Source organism: Somniosus microcephalus, chromosome 3 (assembly GCF_052327205.1).
Source record: "Somniosus microcephalus isolate GS21.2 chromosome 3, FLI_Smic_1.0, whole genome shotgun sequence".
Classification (NCBI taxonomy): Eukaryota; Metazoa; Chordata; class Chondrichthyes; order Squaliformes; family Somniosidae; genus Somniosus; species Somniosus microcephalus.
Window position 1 is genome coordinate 296,306,005 of NC_140989.1, and position 26,467 is coordinate 296,332,471.

General features: G+C 43.3%; 1 protein-coding gene across 5 annotated transcripts in view; it reads right to left on the minus strand.

Moving 5' to 3' along the window:
* efcab14 (EF-hand calcium binding domain 14) overlaps positions 1–26,467 on the minus strand; it is a 129,586-nt gene that overhangs the window by 3,968 nt on the left and 99,151 nt on the right. For 2 of the 5 annotated variants that reach the window (XM_085982786.1, XM_085982788.1), the window contains exon 9: positions 12,654–12,788. The exons of 2 other annotated variants lie outside the window; for them this stretch is intronic. In XM_085982786.1, the coding sequence (XP_085838912.1) occupies positions 12,654–12,788 (135 nt within the window). Of the gene's footprint in view, positions 1–12,653; positions 12,789–23,881; positions 23,953–26,467 lie in introns of those variants that run through there. One more of the 5 variants, XM_085982791.1, reaches the window with a different exon arrangement.

The following is a 26,467-nucleotide window of genomic DNA, read 5'->3' on the forward strand; positions in this document are numbered from 1 at the left end:
AACCGAGGCCCCCATCAGGTGATGCAAGAGATCCCACGGCACTATTTAGAAGAGCAGGGGAGTTCTCGCCAGTGTCCTGGCCAATACTTAACCCTCAACCAACACCAACAGATTATCTGGTCAATTTCACATTGATATTTGTGGGAAGTTACTGTGGGCAAATTGGCTGCCATGTTTTCGACATGACATAACAGCATTGCAAAAGTACTTAATTGGCTGTAAAACACTTGGGATGCATCATTAAAGGCACTATATAAATGCAAGTCTTTCTTTATATACCTCTATATATGATCACCTCTCAAGACATCTCCTTTCTAGCTGAAAAAGCCCAAGTTTCCTCAGCCTTTCCTCATAAATCAGTCCTTTGCTTCTAGGGATTAGCCTCATGGCTCTTCTCTACACTGCCTGCAGCAGGATCTTTGGTAAGTCTCCAATTGTTACAGGACCATTTTTCCTACCCATTAATAAAGAGGAGTCCCCAAAGCGCTGGTCGTAATTCTAACCAATGTTCCCTTTAAGCTTGTGGCCAGAGCTCTGGGGCCACGCACCCAAAAAAATTAAGGGGATAATAATAACTAGGACTACTCTAGAGCCTTAGGGAGATGAAGTTTTTAATTTAATCCCACAATCTATGAGTGTTGTATTATGTTTACTGCAGTCAGTGTTGTGGAAATCATGCATGACTTTTGGTTAAGGACATAAGAATTAGGAGCAGGAGCAGGCCATATAACCCCTCGAGGCTGCTCCGCCATTCAAGAAGATAATGGCTGATCTTCGATTTCAACTCCACTTCCCTACCCTATCCCCATATCCTTTGATTCCTCTGGAGTCCAAAAATCTATCCATCTCAGCCTTGAATATACTCCATGATTAAGCATCCACAGCACTTTGGGGCAGATAATTCCAAAGATTCACAACTCTCTGACTGAAGAAATTCCTCCTCATCTCAGTCTTAAATGGCCAACCCTTTATCCCGAGACTATGCCCCCTAGTTCTAGACTCTCCAGCCAGGGGAAACAACCTCTCAACATTTATCCTGTCAATCTCCCTCAGAATCTTGCATGTTTCAATGAGATCACCTCTCATTCTTCTAAACTCCAGAGAGTATAGACCCAATCTACTCAATCTCTCCTCATTGGACAACGCTCTCATCCCAGGAATCAATCTAGTGAACCTTCATTGTACCGCCTCTATGGCAAGTATATCCTTCCTTAAATAAGGAGGCCAAAATTGTGCACAGTACTCCAGGTGTGGTCTCACCAGAGCCCTGTACAATTGTAGCAAGACTTCCTTACTCTTGTACTCCAACCCTCTAGTAATAAAGGCCAACATTCCCTTTGCCTTCCTAATTGCTTGCTGTACTTGCATGCTAACTGTGTTTCTTGTATGAGGACACCTAAATCTCTCTGAACACAAACATTTAGTAGTTTCTCACCATTTAAAAATATTCTGTTTTTCTATTCTTCCTACCAAAGTGAATAACCTCACATTTCCCCACATTATACTCCATCTGCCACCTTATTGCCCACTCACTTAACCTGTCTATATCCCTTTGCAGGCTCTTTGCATCCTCCACACTCTTGCTTTTACACCTAGCTTCGTATAATCAGCAAACTTGGATACATTGCACTCGGTCCCTTCAAATATAGATTGTAAATAGCTGAGGCTCAAGCACTGATCCTTGCAACACCCCACTAGTTACAGCCTGCCAACTTATTCTGTTTTCTGTCCGTTAACCAATCCTTTATTCATGCTAATACATGACCCCCAACCCCATGTGCCCTTATCTTGCTTAACAACCTTTAATGTGGCACCTTATTGAATGCTTTTTGGAAATCCAAATGTACTACATCCACTGGTTCCACTTTATTTATGCTGGTAGTTACATCTGCAAAACAATTATAATTTTCAAACATGACTTACTTTTCATAAAACCATATTGACTCTGCCTAATCACATGATGATTTTCTAAGTACCCGGTTACCACTTTCTTAATGGATGCCAGCATTTCCAAACGACTAATGTCAGGCTAACTGGCCTGTAGTTCCCAGTTTTCGCTCTTCCTCCTTTCTTGAATAGTGGAATTTTAAGCAGACATACTTTTTATTTGTAATTTGTAAGGCTTGCAAAATTCTACAGATTCCCCCAAACCAAGAGAGTTTGGACTGTTTTAAAGAATATTGGGCCTAAAGGGACTTAAAGTCAAAACCACAGGAAGATTTGGCTATTTTAAAAGGCATGTCCAGGCCTGTGGAAAGCTGCAACAAAAGAACTGGGTTGGGCACTGTGGGACAGACAGTTTGAGTATTGGAAAAGGCCAGATTGTCTGAGAATGTTCTGGACCATCCCAGCCATTCTACATAAAGACAATAGGCCCACGGAAGGACAGTTCCCGCCATAAACCTATAGGGCCATCAAGAACATGAATAATACAGTACATGCCACTAATCAACAAGAGACCCTGGCCCCAGCAGGAGAAGACAATCGAACAGATTAACCACTCAGAGAAACATCCAAAACCACTTCACACACAAACTGATTCTGAAGCAATCCCAAAACCAGTTAAATAAATGGGACCAATCAAAATTAACGAGCCCGCCCAAAATTTAACAAGATTAGCAGGCTTAGTTTAGTATAAACTAAAGACCTGTCTCCACAAGAAATCAGTTAGTTCGATGGGTTTGATCAGTTCGATAAGTACAGTTCAACAAAAGGAGTTCAACAGAGACAGTTCAACCAGTTCGAGAAGAAAGGAGAGACCCATCGTTCAAGTTTAAAACACCATCGAAACTCGGCGGTTTCAGAAGCAAGCATCTGGAAGCAGTTCTCTCTCTCTCTCTCAAAGAAGAAGAAGTAACACATCATCGGACACCTCGCAGCACCAAGGGCCCCACGAAACCAACAACCAAATATTACCAGATGCCAACCAGGTAATACTGGGCCACCGCGACCAACAAGAAACCAACTCAGAAGAAACTGAAGATCTGCAACTTTTTCCACTCTACAAACTATTCCTGCGTTTGGTGAGCATTATCCCTGCTCCTTTAGAGTCCAGCTTAGCTAGTAAGGTGGGATTGGGAGGGGTGAAGTATTTTGTCGATTGTCATTCTCCCTCGTATATTCCGAAGTGTTCCCCCTTTTTTTTTTATTAAAAGAGTGATAAGATTATTGTGTTGTGTATATTTTCTTGTCTCAAATAAAAACCAAAGTTCTTGTATCAAATTCAGTTGTTTGCTGCAATGTCATTACAACCCCCAAATAAGTCCAGGTCTAGAACCAAGGGAATGGGAGCGATTCAAACCGCTCAGGAGTCAGAGGCAAAGCTGACCACACACACCACCCCTTACAAATTTTCCCCATGGTCTCATCTGGCCCCGTCTCTAACCTTCTCCAGTCCTACAATCCACCAAACTCTTTGCTCCTCCAATTCTAGCCTCGTGTGTATTCCCCCCTTCCCACGTTTGGCTATGCTTTCAACAACATAGGTGCCACTCTCCAGAATGCCCTCCTTAAATCCCTCTGTCTCTCCTCCTTAAAACCAAATCTATTGACCAAGCTTTTGGTCACCCCTCCTAATCTCTCCTCCTTTGGCTCGGTGCCCGTTTTCCTCATACCTCGGGACATTTTTCTATGTTAAAGATAATAGCAACAATAACATTGGGCATTTATGTAAGAAACACTTGGAAGGGACAGAAAGCAGTGACGAGTACGGTTGATGTGCACAGGGAGCTGAGTGACTGTAAAACGTTCACTAATGATACATGGCTAGCATTCAGTTCAGTAGGAGACAAATATGGTTGTAGACTAGTTTAAAATGTGTTAGTGAAATTAGAGAAAGAGGCAGCATATACCCCATGCAACTATACCATGTGATTAATTATTTTAGCTGTATTTTATTGGCCTCTCAATTGTTTGACACTAACTCAACTTCAGGATTTTTAAATCTCCCCAAATTTTGAACTTTTAAAGCTGCTAGTCTCTCAGTTCAATCTTACCATCCACTGTATATTTGAAAATGCAACCCAGGTGCAGCACTACACTACAGAGACCCATGTCTTTAGTTTTCCGACATTCTTATGCAGGTTTTGCTGCTTTATTGTTTTTTCAGGGCTGTTTCAGGTCAAACTACGAATAATTGTCTCAGGAAATTACAAATTTCCTGGACATATGCTCTTCCTAATTCTGGAGCCCAAGCTTCAACTTCCATTCTGGTTGGCCTCCCTCTACTTTTCTTGGCCTCTTGCTCTATTCAGCCTTCCATTCGGTTCAGCTCGAGCCTTGAAGTGCTGCTCTACAAGTTGTTTATTTCTTTAAGTGCCATAAAACCTACTGATGTATATTAATGACCTGGACTTGGGTCTACAGGGCATAATTTCAAAGTTTGCAGAAGAGTCTAAAGGAGTGGAATCTTAGACACTAGAATCTAGGTCTAAAACTATTTTTGGTTAATTAAAATTTCCCATGTTTGTTTTAAATGTTCCAGGATTGCTGGCGGTTTACTTTTTTTTATTTAAATGCTCTTGTTCTGTTCTACAAATTCTCAGGAGCTACACTTAGATTTACTAGAGTGTAATCCTTCAACAGGACATGCTTTCAATTTAACTGTCCTGAACGTTGATATATTGCCTTGAAACTTTTTAGTGAAAATGTAGGCAAAATCTACGAGGCCATGGTGTAGTACAAGAGAATAAGGGAGAAAGCAGTGATGAGAATGGATTTAATGGTAGTAGGAGATTCGTTCTGCCCTAAAAACCAAGACTAACTGGGCATGATTTGTTTGCCAACACAAAGGTTGGGAATCGAGTACATTAGTACATGAGGCAAGAGTAGTTGGTGATATACGGCATATAGAAGTTGATATAAAAGACGGGCAGTGAGAAGTGCTCAAAAGTAGGTTTACACATGCTTGCAAACAGAAGAAAAAGGGATATAAAATTGTGTTTCTGGGTTATCATCAGTCTTTGGCAAAGGTATTGAGTTTGAGAAGAATTTTAGCACTAAATGAATGGTTGGCTAGATTATACCTTTCAGATGATACGGGATTTCTTGGTATTGGACTGTTTTGCAGCTAAACCAGGTTAGTATAGGAGTGGTAGGACAACCCACCAGGAGAAGACAGACTAGCACCTTAGAAAAATGAAGACGAGAAAAGAACATTTGGTCAATCAAAGTCGAGATCTACATTCCCATTCCCCATCATGGTATCTAATTGTATTTTGAATAATTGCAATGTTTTTGCCACCATCATCTTGCTCTGCTCAGTTGTGCAGGTTGGTGGTCAGTGTGGTGGATCAGTCTAAGGTAAACTTTAACTTGTATTTAATCTGCACAGTGCTCAGCCTTGAGTAATTTAGTAATAGCACCTGGTGCAGAAGAGTGGGAAAGCATTCCATTTTACAACTTCAACAGCCTCCATCTCGATGCAGATTAAATCCAACTGAATTTTTAAGATTCTGCCTGAACAAACATTTGCATCTACAATAGGAGATTCAAAAATTACATTTTAAATGAGGCGCCAAAATGTCACTGGAACCAATATAAAATCAGCACTTTATGGAATCCGGAACATTAGATATCCCTCAATCGTCTCGTAAGTGGGAAGGAGGGAGCACCACCTAGCTCTGAAGGGAAAATGCTTCCAATTGAATATTATGGGGCTGAAAAAGAGAGGGAAAAAACAAAAAAGGCAGAAGGGCGAGAGATAACAAAACAGAAAGGGAAATCCTTTTCTACTGATACCACAGAATAGCACAGCAACAGGCCACTGGACCCATCTATTTTCTCCACAAGTCCACTAGGGCAATACCACACTCATACTCAGTTCATGTATTCTGTAATATTTCTCCTTTTGGAGAGAAATGATTGAAGGATACAAGCAGCAGCCAGGTAGATGCTGGCAATCTCTCAAATATGGCCAAGCTTGTTGAGCCCAATAAGAACAAGAAATAGGAGCAGGAGTAGGCCATACGGCCCCTTGAGCCTGCTCTGCCATTCAATAGGATCATGGCTGATCATCGACCTCAACTCCACTTTCCCGCCCAATCTCCATCTCCCTTGATTCCCCTAGAGTCCAAAAATCTATCGATCTTAGCCTTGAAGATACTCAAAGACTCAGCATCCACAGCCCTCTGGGGCAGAGAATTCCAAAGATTCACAACCCTCAGTGAAGAAATTCCTCCTCATCTCAGTCTTAAATGTCTACCCCTTATCCTAAAACTATGCCCCCTAGTTCTAGACACTCCAGTTAGGGGAAACAACCTCTCAGCATCTACCCTGTCAATCCCCTTCAGAATCTTGTAGGTTTCAATGAGATCACCTCTCATTCTTCTAAACTCCAGAGAGTATAGGCCCATTCTACACAATCTCTCATCATAGGACAGCCCTCGCATCCCAGGAATCGATCTAGTGAACCTTCGTTGCACCCGCCTCCAAGGCGAGTATTTCCTTCCTTAGATATGGAGACCAAAACTGTGCACAGTACTCCAGGTGTGGTCTCACCAAGGCCCTGTACAATTGTAGCAAGACTTCCTTACTCTTATACTCCAACCCCCTTGCAATAAAGGCCAACATGCCATTTGCCTTCCTCATTGCTTGCTGTACCTGCATGCTAGCTTTCGGTGTTTCTTGCACGAGGAGACACAAATCTCTCTGAACATCAACATTCGAAATTTCTCACCATTTAAAAAATATTCTGTTTTTCTATTCTTCCTACCAAAGTGAATAACCTCACATTTCCCCACATTATACTCCATCTGCCACCTTACTGCCCACTCACTTAGTCTATCTATATCCCTTTGCAGACTCTGTGTTCTCCTCACAGCTTACTGCCCCACCTAGCTTTGGATCAGCAAAAACTTGGATACATTACACTCGGTCCCTTCACCTAGGTCATTAATATAGATTGTAAAAAGCTGAGGCCCCTACACTGATCCTTGCAGCACCCCACTAGTTACAGCCTGCCGACCTGAAAAAGATCAGGTTATCCCTACTCGCTGTTTTCTGTCCGTTAACGAATCCTGCTACTATATTACTCCCAACCCCATGAGCCCTTATCTTGTGTAATAATCTTTTATGTGGCACCTTATCGAATGCCTTCTGGAAATCCAAATATACTACATCCACTGGTTCCCCTTTATCTACCCTGCTAGTTACATCCTGAAAAAACTCTAATAAATATGTCAAACATGATTTCCCTTTCATAAAACCATGTTGACTCTGCCTAATCATGTTCTGATTTAAGTGACTTAATACCACTTCCTTAACAATGGATTCCAGCATTTTCCCGACGACTGATGTCAGGCTAACCGGCCTGTAGTTCCCCGTTCCTTTTCGCCCTCCTTTCTTGAATAGCGGTGTTACATTTGTGACCTGCCAATCTGCTGGGACCATTCCAGAATCTAGGGAATTTTGGAAGATCAAAACCAATGCATCCACTATCTCTTCAGCCACCTCTTTTAGAACCTTAGGATGTAGGCCGTCAGGTCCAGGGGATGTGTCGGCTTTTAGTCCCATTAGTTTCTTTAGTACAGGAAACTCTCTTTTAACCGGCACCTAAATATCCGGAAATCTCTCTTAACCGGCAAAATTCAGGAGTAGGTTCAGGTAAGTTTTACTATATATTAGTGGCCGTGTAACCAGGGTTCCTGGATCTGTGGCCGTGTGACCGGGGTTCCTGCACCTGTAGCCATGTAACAGGGACGCCTGGATCTGTGGCCGTGTAACCAGGACTCCTGCACAAGTGCCGTGTAACCGGGGCTCCTGCACCTATGGCCGTGTACGGAGCTCTCATACCTTGGTAAGTATACCTCTCCGTAATCCGGACTTTTTGATCAACCGGCACCACGCCGGTCCCATCGGTGCCGGATAAAAGAGAGTTTTCTGTACTTTTTCTCTACTTATATTAATTACGTTAAGTTCCTCACCCTCATTAGACCCTTGGTTCCCCACCATTTTTAGTATGCTTTTTGGTCTTCTACTGTGAAGACCGATACAAAATATTTGTTTAACGTTTCTGCCATTTTCTTATTCCCCATAATAATTTCTCCTGTCTCAGCCTCTAAGGGACCAACAATAACCTTTTACTGTTCCTAAAAATTCTAATGATGCGTACAGTCCTATTGATCATACACCTCTGAAGCCATTTTGGGGGGGGGGGGGGGGGATTAGTTAAAAACTCAAAGAAAAATGTAGTTTTATAAGTAGATAAAGCTTCTCCACATGATTTTTTTTCATGCTCATCATCAAAAATAGATCAACAATACTCAAAACAATTATTTTCTCCTGTAAGGAGTAAATTTGACCAGAATTAACAATTTGTCAGGTTAAAATTAATTTACTCGTATTTAAATGTTCTCCAAGAAACTTTAAATTTATCTGGATGAGTTGAATCACTATACAGAGAATATGTAAACACTTAAGCAAACAGCTCTAGAGATCACCATTGTGCTGCCTCTCCCTCTAACTTAACCTCACTGTATGTATTTAACTTACTTATATATGTATAACCTACCTGTTGGGGCCGTTGCCCCTTTAACTTACCTTTTAGGGCCATTGCCCCTTTAAGACGCGCCTTAGCGTGCTGACGTCACGTCACGTACAACGTAGCGTGCTGACGTCACGGCACGTACGACGTGACGTGTGTGAGGCGGCTGCCGGCCCGACTCGGCCTTCCAGAAAGGCTGCCGGCACAGCCCGGCCTAGCTTCTTCGGCCGCATCTACCAGCCGCCGGGAGCGACGCGATCTTCCGCTCCCGCGGCAAGCATCGGCTCAGCCTGGCCTCCAGCTCCCGCTCCCGACTTCGGCCTCCACGGCCAGAAACGCGACCACGCGCATCACGTGACGCCCCAAGCGCGGACAACGCTACCGAGCGTGATGAGGTCATCACGCTCCCCACAGGACTGCTACGTAGTCCTCGTGGAGTCCTCGCTGGGACACAGACCTACACCACGGTGCTCCTACAGCAGCACAGGCTCCGAGCAGTTGTATTGTCCCCATGCTTGAGTCTTGGAAATTGTTTGTCTGTAAGTATTTTAGAATGCTATGGATGATTAATGTGCACTGTATGTTGTAGAAAATGTTTAGTTGTAACTTTTCTCTGTCTAGCTGATTAACTAGTAGCTGTATTTTCATACACTATGTACAGGGCTAATTTAAAGAGAATGCCTCCCAGTTTACTAAATGTACTGTGTTGCTCAGGCGTACCTAAATCTGTGTATACATATCAGTTATGCGCTTGTATACTAATGTGTGCTTCCATTTCTGTGTTGTATTTCAGTTTTACAATTAGAATCGTTCAGTAAAGCGTTACAAGAAAAGTCAAGCCTTGTGATTTTATTGGAAGATATCGAGTTGTTCGCTATCTGTCTAGCTCTGCATAGAAGCGCGTTGCGAGGGCAGAACAGTAAAAAGACAACAGCACAGCGGGCTCAAGCGCAGGAAGATACCACTCAGCTACCATGAGTCTACGCTCAGGAAAACAATATACCCTAGAGGACGTCGACCAGTCAAGCGAGAAGCATGAGCCTCTCCTAGCAAACGATGCCAAGTCACAGCCCTCTAAAGTAGCCACTAGATCATCTCGGCAGTCCAGCAGACCGTCGTCATCGACAGCTTCTGCAGCCGCCAAAGCACGGGCCAAGGCAAAAGCTGCCCAGGCTCAATTGGCCCTTGCTGAAAAAGAAGCTAGTGTGATGAAGCAGAAAGCTGACCTCGACGCTAGTGTTACGAAGCAGAGAGCTGACCTTGCTGCCAGTCTCCACATTCTCCAAAGCCAGAGAGCTGCCGCTGCCGCTAAAGCTAAAGCCGCAGCTTATGAAGAAGGTGAGGAGAACGAAGGCGGGGAGCCCAGCCAGGAAACATATGTTCTGGGACAGCCCCTCAGTCCAGTGCAACGTACAAGTGAGTACGTCCAACAACACTCCAAATTGTTCTCCAAGGAAACATCCAACCATCTCGACGCAGAACCAGCTACTCACCACAGTAGCAAACAGCCTGTTTTTGGAGACACTGAGCTTAAAGGAGAAGAAACAAGCAAGACTTACCTACATAGACCTCCACAGCACTCGGCCAATCCGGCCAAGCAGTCCCCACCCGAGCCACAGGGTACACAGGACCTCGCTGGGTGCCTTATCCGCCGAGAGTTGTTGAGTTCGGGCCTTCTGGAGTTAGATGGCCGTCCCGAAAGTTGTTGGCCATGGAAAGAGTCCAACCCGAGACTACACAAGGTAGCATCGAACAGTGGACAGGTGATGGAAGCCTTCCCTGCAGAGGACCGTGCCAAGGATCTGAAGGATTTGCACCTTGGAGTGGATCCTCCCCCCCTTCAACGGAGCCTGGGGCTCTCCTGGAACCTGGAAACAGACAGCGTCACATTCCTGGTGTCCCGTGAAGAAAGGCCATTCACACGGAGAGACATCCTGTCCACAGTCAACAGTTTGTACGACCCTTTGGGGTTCGTAGCTCCCATAACAATGCAAGGAAAAGCATTAGTACGGGAACTCTCATCGGATCAGAGTGAGTGGGATGCTCCACTCCTCCCAGAAAAAGAAGCAAAATGGAACCTACAGTTGATCAGAGACAAGATTGACATCGATGTGGGCGCCGTCAAGTTCTTCACGGACAGCAAGATTGTACTTGGTTACATCCACAACTCCACAAGAAGGTTTTACGTGTATGTTTCCAACCGGGTGACTCGTATCAGACGATCCACTCACCCTGACCAGTGGTGCTATGTCTCCACAGACCTGAACCCTGCAGACCATGCTACCAGGTCTATACCAGCAGCACACCTACAGCAAAGCAGTTGGTTCTCGGGCCCCTCTTTCCTGTCTAATGTCAACACAGAGGAGACTCCGGAGTCCAATCCCTTCACCCTTGTGGAGCCTGAAGCTGATACTGAGATTCGGCCTGAAGTTATGACCCTGGTCACCAAAGCCTCAGAATCTCAGTTGGGCTCACAAAGCTTCGAGCGATTCTCAAGCTGGAGAACACTCTGCCGAACCACAGCCCGACTCATTCATGTAGCAGCATCCTTCAAGGGGAATTCGGACAACATAGAATGCAAAGGATGGAAATGTTCTAAAGAAGTATCCAGCACAAGTGAGCCTTCACAAGCCAAAGGTGTGATCATTCGCTCTGTCCAGCATGATGTCTTCAAGGAGGAATTCAAATGTCTTGAAGAGGGACAGACATTCCCCAAGCAAAGAGGAGAGTATTTGTCCACCCTACAGAGCCGTAGGAAATGGACAGAAGACAAGCCAAACGTCAAAGTGAGAGACGTTGTCTTGCTGAAAGACAGCCAAGCACGCAGAAATGAATGGCCAGTGGGCCTGGTTGTCAAAACTCTGCCGACCAGGGACAAGAGGGTCCGCAAGGTGGAGGTGAAGATTGTCAAGGAGGGGCCTATCAAAGTGTTTCTGAGGCCAGTCTCAGAGATCCTCCTTTCTGAAGTAACCTAGAGAACGGACTCTGAGTATGTTGCAGCCAAAGGACGTTTTCTTCAGGTTTATTTTGTATCTGTAGTGGTACAATGGAATTGTACCAAGCGGGGAGTGTGCTGCCTCTCCCTCTAACTTAACCTCACTGTATGTATTTAACTTACTTATATATGTATAACCTACCTGTTGGGGCCGTTGCCCCTTTAACTTACCTTTTAGGGCCATTGCCCCTTTAAGACGCGCCTTAGCGTGCTGACGTCACGTACAACGTAGCGTGCTGACGTCACGGCACGTACGACGTGATGTGCGTGAGGCGGCTGCCGGCCCGACTCGGCCTTCCAGAAAGGCTGCCGGCACAGCCCGGCCTAGCTTCTTCGGCCGCATCTACCAGCCGCCGGGAGCGACGCGATCTTCCGCTCCCGCGGCAAGCATCGGCTCAGCCTGGCCTCCAGCTCCCGCTCCCGACTTCGGCCTCCACGGCCAGAAACGCGACCACGCGCATCACGTGACGCCCCAAGCGCGGACAACGCTACCGAGCGTGATGAGGTCATCACGCTCCCCACAGGACTGCTACGTAGTCCTCGTGGAGTCCTCGCTGGGACACAGACCTACACCACGGTGCTCCTACAGCAGCACAGGCTCCGAGCAGTTGTATTGTCCCCATGCTTGAGTCTTGGAAATTGTTTGTCTGTAAGTATTTTAGAATGCTATGGATGATTAATGTGCACTGTATGTTGTAGAAAATGTTTAGTTGTAACTTTTCTCTGTCTAGCTGATTAACTAGTAGCTGTATTTTCATACACTATGTACAGGGCTAATTTAAAGAGAATGCCTCCCAGTTTACTAAATGTACTGTGTTGCTCAGGCGTACCTAAATCTGTGTATACATATCAGTTATGCGCTTGTATACTAATGTGTGCTTCCATTTCTGTGTTGTATTTCAGTTTTACAATTAGAATCGTTCAGTAAAGCGTTACAAGAAAAGTCAAGCCTTGTGATTTTATTGGAAGATATCGAGTTGTTCGCTATCTGTCTAGCTCTGCATAGAAGCGCGTTGCGAGGGCAGAACAACCATTGATTTTGCCATGATCATGTCCACTGATAGCTCTAAATGTGCATCAGTTGTTAAGTTTACAAAGAATGTACATCAAATAAGCAGCGTGATATATACTGAATGTTCAATGTAGTCCTATTATAAACAGTGTTTTAAAACTCACCTTTTAAATTGGTAATCCCAGGTAAAGATAAGTGTTTTAATTTGACATTCCTTTTATTGTTTTTTTTAGTTACTGCTTTTACTGGAAATCTCGGAGACACCAAGGGCTTCACTGTAGAATTTGAACTTGTATTGCCTGTAAAATAAAAGCAGCATTATTACAAATAAATCTGTATTCATTTATACCTCATTTCCATAGACTTGTAGGGAAAAACTACATAGCATCTATAGCACATAAACAGGCCATTCTGCCCACCTAGTCTATATTCCACACTCCAATTACATTTTCCCATGCTGCCCTTATATCCCTCTATACTCTTCTCCTTCATGTACACATCAAACCTTCCCTTAAATGCTATCTGCTTCTACAACTCCATGTGGCAGCTCTATGTCCACACTCTTGCTACTCAGTGCAAAGAAATTCCTCCTAAATTCTTTATTTGATCGGTTAGTCACTATCTTATATTTATACCCCCTTGTTCTGGGCTCACCCACAAGGAGACAGTTTTTCCAAATCCATCTTATCTAACCCCAACACGATTTTAAAGACCTTGATCAGATCTCCTTAGTGTTCTCTTTGCCAGAGAAATGAGCCCCAAGACTGCTCAATCTTTCCAGATAGTATCATATTCTGAATTTTAACATCCTTGTAGTTCTCCAGTGTTTCACTATCCTTTTTGTAGTAAGACAACCAGGACTGCACACCATTCTCCAAATGTGATCTAATAAAGGTTATATATAAATTTAACAATACCTCACTGCTTTTGCATTTTGCTCCTTTAGAAAGGAACCCCGGTACTTTGTTTGCACTCTTTACAGCCAAATGTGTACAAATGTTCTCTAATTTCTTGTTATTCTGATTAACCCGCAGTAAAATTGCAGCTGGAGATGCTCACTTTACAGAAAAGTACAACTTACACTATAAGTAAATCTATTTTGCATGGAAAATATTTTCTGCTTTTACAGCTAAAGAGGTTTAAGCACTCCAAAAAGGCAGGATTCACTTCACTACTGACGTACATTGGAAAAAGGAAACAAGATTCATAAAAATAAAACTATAGGCCCAAGTGAAACCACTACTATCCTTGCCCTACAGCAGAACGAAGTTTCAACAAAACAGAATATGTTGCTGATTTAACCCTCCCTGAAAGAAAAAATGAAAAATTCCAAACTGCACATAACTTACGCATGTACCAATTATATACAGTGCACAAAGTAATGCAATGAGATATAAAAGAGCATTTTTTCCATTTAATCTTTCAAACCAAAATCAAATCACCTTTGCTTCATTAATCCTTATTGAAATGTTTAATGCTATAAAAATGTTATAAAAAGGGTAAATTCAGCTAAACCACGCTTCCAACGGGAAGCTACGCTCAAAGACAGTGTGCAATGCAAAATTAGCACTAATGCTGTGAGCCCCATCTTTGGCCCATGCCCCTGTCTGCTAAGAGGACAGGATGACTGAATTTACTCTAGTTCTCAACCATAATTGAAATCTCAACTTCGTTACAGTTTGCTATTTTTTTCTGCCTAGCTTGATTTTCCCAGTGTAACTCTCCCGTTTAACCTTGAATTTACTTTGAAGTTTCTTTTGGATCCATTTTTATACCTTACTGTCTTTTGCTTCTTCCTTTTACCCATCCCAGTCTCAATTTCCCAGAGTTGCACATCAGACCCTGGTTAAATTGAGATTTTCAGGCAGGCAATCTACTTTCTCTCCAGTCTTCGCCATTTCTGCTGTTAAATTAGCCAGTAGGGGATTCAAAAGAATAGCAATAGTTGATATAATCTTTTATTCCCCCCCCCCCTTTCTTCTGCCCAAATTTTCCATTCCTCACACTGTGGAAGCATAAGTCAAGACACTAGAGCAAGAAGGCATAGACGAAAACAAGACACTAGAGCAAGAAGGCATAGACGAAAACTGGTGGAAGAAATTCTTCATGAAGAGTTATCAACACTTTGAATCTCTGCTAAGTGGTAGACCATTCCTGCAGGATACAGCTAGATGACCAGATGCAATTTTTCTCTATTCTGGATGGATGAGCTAAGGAAAGCTGAACGGATTCCCTTATCTGTAGTTATCTTGTGGCCTCATTTTCTCCGAGCACCTGGATAAATTCAGGAACTCACTATGTGGGGAATTATGGAAAAAACCTGTATTCTACCCTACCCCACCATGTTAGTGCATCATTTTAGGGAACAGAACGCAGGATGATTTTGTTAGTGTCTTCACTACTTTGCTCGGTTCAGTTTCTGTTTGCTTTTATACTCAGCTGCTGTGACTGCCTGTCTAATAATGAACCAGTTTGCACTGGCAACATAAATAGCCTAATTGATGCTACTTGCTTTTGAACTCCAGCAACAACTATCAATGTTAGCACATGAAGGGCTCATCATCAGGCAGTTCTGCCACTTCCTTCAACATAACTGGCAGCCTTCTTTGATGAAAATCTACACCAGCTTCCAATGAGAGAAAAATAAAAAAGTACTAATTAGCTGTAAGCTCTTGGCCTTTGGAATGCCAAATGTCTCAGAATACAGGAGCAAATGTTTATTAATAAAAGGTGGTAGCAGTGAGCATGAACTGTACTCCACTGGATGTTTGCTTGCTCCATATCAGACCTGCAAGTTTTTAATAATGTCAGAGAAAGTAGTGAATATCCCACCCCTTATTTTCAAGCACCATCATCTCTCATCTTAATTAGTTCAAAGACCAATTATATATTCTAGGGTTATGTTGTCTGACTCCTGCTGTATGGTCACCTCTGATCTCATCATGCTAGACATCACTTTACAAAGAAAGCAGCAGGTCTGCTTATTAACCCAGCTGTGCCTTTTTAAAGCAAGCTTTTCTTTTGAACGTTCTTTCCTCAGCAGTTTAAACTGTCAATAATGACGAGGAATTAGTGTGTAATTTTCTCACTGCTGTAGCAGATATTGCATTTTTTTCTGTTGCAAACCAGGCTTTTATTTCTCTTCTATACGAATAAACAGAGAAAGGATCATATGGCCCACCCTTATCTGTCAGACAGTACAATCTCATGGACTACCCATCCCCATCACTAGTAATGCTAATTCCTCAGGAGAGACAAAATAATCTTGTGCAATATTTCAGGAAAAACTCTGGGAAATTCCTCAAGACCATCAAGCAATCATAATTACCAATTACACATCACTAGTCTTACTTAACTAAACCAAGTTCCTCCCTAAATATATCCAATAACCACAAACAACCATGTATCAGGATGCACCCAAAAGCATGACTTCCTACTCCAGTTTCTCTTGCATTCTCTTCAGCAGCTTGTCGGCCAATAAATTTACTGATCACTCTCGTTAAAGCTAGAACATCCTCCACTTCCACTGCATCCCTGGATAAACTATTCCACCTATTTGTTAAGTCCGTGAATGATTGAGACACGAACTAGCAGGAGTGAAAACAAACAGATCTTTACTGGTGAAAGGCAATAATGAAACTAAACAACAGAGGCTCTCTAGCGCCTTTTATACAGGGGTGGTCACTGCCGGTACTGCAGTCTGAGACCAGTTATTCTCTTAAAGGTACATACACAACAATTCCTCCCCTTTTAGATAAACAGTACATAACATTCATTTAACAACTAATGATAACGAATTACAATCACAATTACTGTTGCTAGATATATTGGTTAAGTTTAAGCAATTATAAGTTCAGTCTTTGAGGAGGCTTCCTGATTCTGTCTGGATAACACCTCTTTGGGGTATCAGGTTCTTCTGGCAATGTTGAGTCGGAATCAATGTCGTTGTTTGGTTCATCTGCTTCCAATATTACCGGTTCTGTGGTAGCTGCAATTGGAACGTCGATTTCATTACCAGGTGTATCAGATCGTGGTGTGGAGTTGACGTTTTCCCGTGACTCTAGTACCTGGTCAGCATGGCGTCTTACAATGCTCTCCCCAACGTCCACGGTATACATGAGAGGTCCTTGTCGTGTACAAATCGTTCCCGGTTGCCATTTCTCAGTGCGGTAGTCCCGGGCCAAAACTGGTTGACCGATCTTTAAACTCCTGGTCGGCCTTTCATTCATATTCTGAAACTGCCTGTTCTCCACATCTCTTCTGATGTTTGGCTTAACCAAATCCAAGCGGCATCGTAGTCTTCGATTGAAGAACATCATGGCTGGAGTTTGGCTGGTAACCGCATGTGTCGCATTCCGGTAGGCAAACAAGAAGTTGTCCACCTTGTGTTGTAGGGGTATATCTTCATTACACATTGCCTTGATAGCCGTCTTGAATGTTTGGACAAACCTCTCGGCCAATCCATTAGTGGCTGGATGATATGGGGCAGGTGTGTAATGCTTAACACCATTGTTCTTTAAGAACCTCCGGAACTCTTCAGACACAAACTGTGGTCCATTGTCAGAGCAAATCTGTTCAGGCAGCCCATTCCTGGCGAATATGGTTCGTAAAACTGTGATAGTTTTTTCCGTGGTGGTTGAGGACATTTTTATTACCTCTGGCCACTTTGAATGTGCATCCACCGCAATTAAAAACATCGAGTCCATGAAGGGACCAGCAAAATCAATGTGCACCCTTTGCCATGGAGATGAGGGCCACTCCCATGGATGCAGAGGAGCTTGTGGTGGGGTGTTTTGGACCTTCTGGCATCCTGCACAGCTCTTGGTCATCTCTTCGATTTCTCCATCGATTCCCGGCCACCACACAAACGCTCTGGCTAAGCTCTTCATTTTTACCCCATCCAGATGACCCTCATGAAGCTCATTGAGTACTCTATCCGTCAACTTAGGTGGAATTACTACTCTGGATCCACACATCAAGGTTCCTCTGCACACTGACAGCTGTTCTCTTCTCGGCGAGAATGCTGGCAGCAGTGGTTTGCCATGTGCTGGCCATCCCTTCACCGTTAAATCATAGACCCGTGATAGTATCGGGTCATTCCGTGTTTCCTTTTCTATGTTTGCATTCCTCACAGGGAGACATTCGACTATGGTCAAGTGGAATAACTCCATTGGATCCACTGCAAGGTCTTCTTCTTCCACCATCGGCAACGGTAGACGTGACAATCCATCAGCATTTCCATGCTGTTTAGTTCCTTTGTACTCGATGTCATATTGGTGTGCCCCTAGGAAAAGGGACCATCTCTGCAGCCGTTGTGCTGTCATTATCGGTACGCCCTTCTGAGGGTTGAAAATGGAGACAAGAGGTTGATGATCGGTTAGTAGAGTAAATTTTTGACCGTGCAGATAGGGATTGAACTTCTTCACCCCCCACACTAGGCTGAGGGCCTCTCTGTCAATCTGGGCGTAGTTACGCTCGGCAGACGTTAACGAGCGTGACGCAAAAGCTATCGGCCTCTCCAAACCATCAAGGAATTTATGTGACAGTACCGCCCCAATGCCGGAGGGAGACGCATCACACGCCAGCCTGATTGGCAGTGCTGGGTTGTAGTGAGCCAATACTTCCTTTGAAGTGATTAAGTCCTTACTCTTCTGAAAAGCACGCTTACAATCATCGCTCCATTTCCATGCTACCCCCGTTCGTAGCAGGGCGTTCAGTGGGTGCAGAATTGTCAACAAATTCGGCAAAAACTTATGATAGTAATTCACCAATCCGAGGAATGACCTCAGTTGCGATACATTTTCAGGCGCTGGGGCCTTAACAACCGCTTCAATTTTGTCAGGGGACTTATGTAACCCCTCTTCATCAATCACGTGGCCACAATACGATATCTGTTTCTTTAAAAATTCGCACTTGGGGCGGTTGGCTCGCAGCCCATGTTCCCGTAGTCTAGTGAGCACCTGTTCTAGGTTGTTAAGGTGTTCACTGTCATCTTCACCTGTTACAAGGATGTCGTCCAAGTAACACTGAGTCCCCGGAATCCCTTGCAGGACTTGTTCCATCGCTCTTTGCCATATCGCCGGAGCCGATGCTACTCCGAATACGAATCGATGATACTGGTAAAGACCTTTGTGAGTGTTTATCGTGGGATACTTCCGAGAGGACTCTTCAACCTCCATCTGCAAATATGCTTGTGCTAGGTCAATTTTTGTAAAACGCTTCCCTCCAAACAGCGAGGCGAAGATGTCTTCTATCCTTGGAAGAGGATATTGTACTGTGCGAAGGACAGGGTTCACCGTCACCTTGAAACCCCCACAGATGCGAATCTTCCTTGGCTCTCCGGACTTATTGCTTAACGTTTTCTTCATGACAGGAACAATGGGTGTCGCCCACTCGCTCCAGTCGACCTTAGACAACACGCCCGCCCTCTCCAGATTCTCCAGCTCTGCCTTGACGGCTGGGCGAATTGCATATGGTACCGGTCTTGCTTTGAAAAACTTGGGAACTGCATTCTCTTCTATTTTTATCGAGGCAGTTATGCCTTTAAGCGTGCCCAGTTCTTGTTGAAATACCTCTTTGGCGTTAGCTAAGATTGTTGACAATCGTCCAGGAGTGACGTCTTCATCTTTTTTACCGTCCACCGTCATTGCATGAATGGAATGCCAATCTAAGTTTATCTTCCTGATCCATTCCCGTCCCAATAACAGTGGTCCACCATTTGGCAGTATGTAGAGATACAATTTCCATATTTTCTTGCCATTGTATTCGACAGGCACCCTTATTTTTCCTCTGGGGTATACTTTTTGCCCCGTATACGTCGTCAAGACGATGGATGTCTCTCTCAAGGGTATGTGTGAAAATAGCCGCTCGTAGTCTCGTCGATTCATGACGGTTAGCGTGATCCTGTATCCAATTCCATTTTAACTTGGGACCCTGCTATCGTGAGAGTGACCCAAATGGTTCGGTGATCCTCTTTTGCGATTACATTGTGAAGTTTGAGACAGCTTAGTCTCCTGTTTCCGGATTCACTATCGCTCATCTGGTCTTTGGAACTATTGTCCGTCATCTTTTGTACTTTCTTGTACGGTTCCTTAGTAGCCTTTTTGTTGTCGCTGGTCTTCTTCCCAGACCTACAAACTCGTGCAATGTGTCCAATCTTCCCGCATTGTCTGCATATTTTGTCTTTGGACCAGCAGTCCTTCTGGTCATGGTTAGTTCTGCCGCAGCGATAACATTTTGCAAATCCCCGTGTCATTTCGTGGGTGCCGTATTCCTGTGGTTTTTGTTGAATTTCTGCAGCTCCCCTGGCTGCTGCTTCATACGATACTGCCACGCTGAAAGCCTTATCTAGCGTCAGCTCTTTTTCTGAGAGTAACTTCTTCTGTGTTCCTTCACTCAGGAGTCCACAGACAAATTTGTCCCGTAGGGTATCTGCCAGTCCTGCTCCGAACTGGCAGTGCTTTGATAGCTTGCGTAGTTCCGTAAGATACTCAGCATTGCTCTCATCTTTGTGCTGAGTTCTCCTGTGGAATTTAAATCTTTCTGCTATCAACAGCGGTGCAGGGTTTAAGTGTTCCTGTAGGACAGCAACAATTTCGTTAAAACTCTTCGCCTTCGGTTTGGCTGGAGTAATCAGGTCCCGCAATAGGCCGTACGTTCTAGTGCCCATTACGTTTAACAATATCGATGCCTTTTTCCGCTCCGCTATATCGTTTGCCTCGAAATATACCTCGACTCTTTCCACATACGTGGTCCAGTCCTCTATTGTATTATCAAAAGCAGTGATACAGCCAGTCTTCGGCATCTTGCAAATCTAAAATGGCGCCTCCCGCGCTTTGCCTTCTTCCCCGCTGTTGTTAGCGCTGCTTTCCATGGTTTCTTGCGCGTATTCTTTTTCTTTTATTATTTTCCCGTCGTGGAGCGGACCCTCTGGGACACTTCCCTCCCTCTTCTGAGGTCCGAACGCTGCCCGGCTTTGAAACACTGGCCGCGCCCTCTGTGCTCCACCCTCTCTCTCTCTCTCTCTTTGCTTCCCGACTCGCTGCCCGGCCCCGTTGAAAAGCCACCCGATCGAGCTTCAGCCCGCCGCAGCCCAAGAAGGATCAGAGCGCTACCTGCCACCAGCCCGATTAGCTGGGAAACCACGGACTGGGGAACCCAGCTTGGCTCTGGACAGTCTCTCCTGCAAGTTTTTAACCCGATGATTGACCGTCGACGCCCGTTTCTCGAGTTTCAATGGCCTCTATTTTTTTTTTTCTTCTGGCTCCGACCTTCAACAACGTCGTCGGAGCTGCTGCTGAGTTGCAGGTAAGTTTGTTTCTTACTCGTCGCCAGTGTTAAGTCCGTGAATGATTGAGACATGAACTAGCAGGAGTGAAAACAAACAGATCTTTACTGGTGAAAGGCAATAACGAAACTAAACAACAGAGGCTCTCTAGCGCCTTTTATACAGGGGTGGTCACTGCCAGTACTGCAGTCTGAGACCAGTTATTCTCTTAAAGGTACATACACAACACTATTCACCACCCTTTTGTATGAAGTTATATTTCAACTGTAGTCACTTTTTCTTATCCAATTCTGAATCCATGTCTCCTTGTCCTAAAGCTTACATTAATACTGAACATATCTCTGGGATCCAGTCTATGCACTCCCTTTATAATCTTAAATACCTCCGCAAGATCTCCCTTCATCCTCAACCTCATACTTGGCTGCAGTTCCACAGGCATCAGCAGCCCTCCAGTGCCAAGTTTCCATTCTTCATATGTAAGCCTAGGTGGCATCAGCAAGCTATTTGATTTTGGAGGACATCAAAGCAGACCCCGATCCCAAGCTTATTTGATGTCAACACACGTGCACTTTTCACACCATTCACAGGATATCAATCATAAGAGGGATCCCTAACTGATTTTTCTTCAACTTCAGTGGCCCCACTGCCACTGCAGCCGAGTTCAGTTATCTCAGTATAGATCGTGAATTAAATTGGAGAAACTACACAGCACACTTGAAATTCAGAAAATTAGAATTCTCTACAATGGCTCAGTGGGTAAATGCAGCAAGTAGTGTAGTACGGAGACATATTGCCCAGAAAGATCCCAGATCTGATCCCTGGTCCATTTTAGGTTTTGCACGGGTACCCATTGGCTATCTTCTCAGCAGCCCATAAACTACGATTTTTAAAAAAGCTGGGGGGAAAGAGGACCAGTGGTGCCAGTTAAAAGTGCATGTGAATATAATTGTTTTAAGAACAAGATGTTGGGGGAGCTCAAATAGATTTGGCTTTTGATTTTGCCTGTACAGTTAATATTAAAGGGGAATGTTGTTCTCTTGGGGAGCAGGAAGGAGGAATACCCCCATCGCAACCACACAACCCCCAAAAAGTAGCTTAATTTAGATTCTCCAGAAGTGGAGATATTATCGCTGAAATCCATTAGCAGGCTCCGAGAGATTGATCACACTGGGCCTTCTAGTCAGGAAAGGCCTATCCGGATGACATTTAATGGACCCATCTCCAGGCAGCTGCCATTAAAGTGAATGAGAAATCTCATTCACGATAACAATTTGCATTTCTATAGGCTACAGCAACAACAACTTGTATTTATATAGCGCCTTAAACGTAGTAAAACGTTCCAAGGCGCTGCACAGGAGTATTTTAAGACAAAAAATTTGACACCGATCCACAAGGATAAATTAGGGCAGGTGGCCAAAAGCTTGATCAAAGAGGTAGGTTTTAAGGAGCGTTTTAAAGGAAGAAAGAGAAGTAGCGAGGTGGACTGGTTTAGGCAGGGAATTCCAGAGCTTAAGGCCTAGGCAACAAAAGGCACGGCCACCAAAGGTTGAGTGATTATAATCAGGGATCCTGAAGAGGGCAGAATTAGAGGAGCGCAGATATCTCGGGGGGGGGGGGGGGGGGGGGGGATTGAGGGTGGAATGTGGGAGGCCAGCCAGGGGTGCGTTGGAATAGTCAAGTCTAGCGGTAACAAAGGCATGGATGAGGGTTTTAGCAGCGGATGAGCTGAAGCAAGGGCGGAGACGGGCGATGTTACGGAGGTGTAAATAGGCGGTCTTTGTTATGCTGTGGATGTGTGGTCAGAAGCTCATTTCTGGGTCAAATATAACACCAAGGTTGCGAACAGTGTGGCTCAGCCTCAGACAGATGTTAGAGAGGGGGTTGAAGTTAGTGGCTAGGGAACGGAGTTTGTGACGGGGACCAAAAACAATGGCTTTGGTCTTCCCAATATTTAATTGGGGAAACTTTTTGCTCATCCAGAACTTATGTCGGACAAGCAGTCTGACAATTTAGACACCGTGGAGGGTTCGAGAGAAGAGGTAGTGAGGTAGAGCTGGGTGTCATCAGCGTACATGTGGAAACTGACGCTGTGTTTTCAGATGGTGTCACCAAGGGGCAACATGTAGTGCACAATTCCGATGCATCGAAGTAAGCAAAGGCTCACCAGCCAAGAATTGAGTCTTTAACTCAAGTTTGATCAGATCCTTTGAAATAACTGGTCATTTCTTTTCACTGACATCGCCAATACATTTCAGTAATAAGCTACTGTACTGTTTGTCCACCAACTTAATTTCAAGAAGTAAAATTTTCATGAGTAAATGTAAATAATCATTATTTTGATGAAAAACTTGAAATTTGCACATTCTGCAATCATTTTTCAAAGAAAACTGGCTATTAATGATTAAAGATGCAATGTCCCATGGTCATCAAAATTTAAAGTCATTATAATGCACTTTAAACCAACTAACCACTTTTTTGCCTAGACCAAATTTCTAGCTACTCTTAAATGTTAATGTAATGTCCCAGTAAGCAGTGTAATGCAGTGTTAAGATCCACTGTGCTCCATGGATCAAGCCTCATTAGGACCACTAATTTTATGTGCAACTTACTCCTAATAATTTAAAGTTGTTTCTTGTGCTAAAAATGACAATTATCTAGTCATTTGAATTAAACATGAACAGAAAAGTGGGAATTTAATGCTTCAAAATTGATTTAACAGATAATTTGAATTAAGCAACTTTGAATTAAGGATATACTGTACTTGGGGGCATGTCCTTTCGGCCCTGTAAATTCTAACATGTTGAGTCACTTATTACTGTGGTAAAACCTGGAGCACAGCCTAGTCCTGCAGGTACACAGCCATTACAGCTGTCCAGGCTAACCTTTTGGTGAGATTTAAGAGTCCTCATTATTGGGCCTTTTTTGGTTTCTTTGTATTGCACGGTTTCATTCTTTGGATTGGATCTTTAATTTCTTCCCTTTTGTTTGATTTAAAGTTTACTCATGTACGTCTACCATTCAAGACAGTGTGTGTCATAAGTAACATCGCCCCGAGCATACCATGGACATTCTATTGGGAATTCACCTCACCCTTATGAAGAGGAATGTTGGAAAGAAATTCTTCATCTAGGAAGAGGCGCAGGTGTGCTGGCACTGGAGGAGGGCCTCATGAGAACCTGATTATGATCGTTTTAAAACAGAATTTCAAAAATCTCATTTACAAGCAATCAATCTAAAAATAAGTAAATTTAGTAAACCCTTTATGGAACACGCACAAACAAATGTATTTGCCCAACACCTCTTCAGCTCAAGACTGTTTAAAATTAGATGTCTAGATTTTTGACTGACATGATAAAGGTTTGGAAAACCTTTGGCAACACCATTTAAAAATACATTGCATTTACTTAGAAAAATTATACATGCTCTTGTTAATTTCTCACCTACATTAACATGCCACCTTTTACCTGATATTAGTTTCATAAAAAAATTCCAATAGGATAAATTGATTAAATCACATTCAATTTTCAGTTTCCTTGACACTATTTCTGTAGAATTTGTTGTCTGCTTATGCATTTACTATCTTCCCCATGAAAGTCTTTCAGAACACCTTCTAAGAAGAATTACAATTAGACACAAGTCTTGTGGTACTTCTAAAATTTGTAATCATATATTATACATATACATTCAAAGAACATAAAACTTTGAGGATAAAAATGCAATTGGGATCGTTATACTTTGGTTATGCAAATGTCTTTTGTGATCAACCAAAAGACACTCAGTAAATAGTAGACACCACCACAGAATGAATAATAAAGGAAACCACATCTTAAAGCAGGTCAGTGAAGTTGAAGACAGCCATGTAAAATGGTGAATTTAGTAATGCGGTCAGTAACAATTTAACAAATTCGTAACATTAATAGCTATTTTGTAATGTTGTCTCTAAATTCATATTGCTAATTCCTCAAAGTCAAGAAAATCTTGTACCTAAAATGAAAACATCTATTAATAACTACTACAATCTAAACACATTAACTTCCTGTCATATAGATTATATCAAATGACAGCAGTTTGAAACCAACTCAATTCATAACTACTGCACTTTCATTTGAGAAAATCTAATATTTAGTGCAATTCTGAAACATTATGGGGCACTGCAGCTTAAACTAAATGGCTGGCATTAATGAAAATATAATACAAGCCAGTATACACACAATAAAGCACAGCTACTGTAGAAACAGCAAATCAACCATCATTCCAAAAAAAAACACATGAGCGCACAACTACAAAAAGGGAAGAAAGTAACCTTTCTCTTCACCAATATTATATGGAAACCGTTGCCGGATACATTTTTTTGAGATATATGATCTGGATATTGGAATAGAGTAGAATTTCTAAATGTGCCGATGACACCAAACTTGGGGGTATGGCAAAGTGAGGATGATACCATTCGACTGCAGCAGGACATAGAAAGGTTAGCAGAATGGGCAGACAAGTGGCAGATGGAATTTAATATAGAGAAGTGTGAGGTGATGCATTTTGGCAGAAGGAACAGAGAGAGGCAATACACACTTAATGGCACAGTTTTAAAGAGTGTGCAGGGACCTGGGAGTTAATGTGCATAGGTCCCTGAAGGTGGCAGGACATACTGAGAGAGTGGTTAGCAAAGCATATGGGATCTTGTATTCAATACCTCTATTTGTGAAGCCCAAGAGTAGAGAAGTTATGCTGAACCTTTATAAAGCGTTGGTTAGGCCACAACTGGAGTATTGCGTTAAGTTCTGGTCACCACACTGTAGGAAGGATGAGAAGGCCCTCGAGAGGGTGCAGCGGAGATTTACCAGAATAGTTCAGGTGATGGGGGATTTTAGCTCCAAGGGTAGGTTGAAGAAGTTGGATTTGTTTTCATTAGAGCAAAGGTTGAGGGGTGATTTGATAGAGATGTACAAGATTATGACGGGTTTGGATAGGCTAGACAGGGAAAGGCTGTTCCCACTAATTTATGGTACAAGGACTAGGGGACACAGATTTAAGGTTATGGACAAGAGATACAGGGGGGATGTGAGGGGAAACTTTTTTATGCAGCAAGTGGTGAAGACCTGGAACTCGCTGCCGACGGAAGTGGTGGAAGCAGAGACCTCAATGTTTTCAAGGGGAGGCTGGATAGGCACTTGAGGGAAATAAACTTGCAGGGCTACGGGGATAGAGCGGGGGAATGGGACTGACTGGATTGCTCCAGAGAGAGCCAGATGGCCTCCTTCTGTGCTGTTATGACTCTATGACTATGTGTAGTGTGCACACATGCACTGTGTTGTATTTACAGCAGAATCTTAATGAGAGTACAGAGGATGCTTTGACAGAGCAGAGTCAGTGATGTATAATGATTTTCTTTCCTTCAGGTCACATATGTATGCAGCTAAACCTCGGTCATAAAGCTATGGTCAAGTAATTATCAATTATAGTGCACGCCAGACATAAATGCACTTGTGGGTTCAGTGTCTCTTCGAGTCAACATAAACCTCCTTGTAAAAAAAAGATAAATTAATGCAGATTTATCTACCAACACAGGAGGTCAGAATTTCCTCAATCTAAATTACGCAGAAATTAACACTGGTTTCTACACCAAAGGCAACTTACACCAAAATTTCCTGAGAATATCAGCATACGTGCAAACATAAAAACCAGCGTAATAAA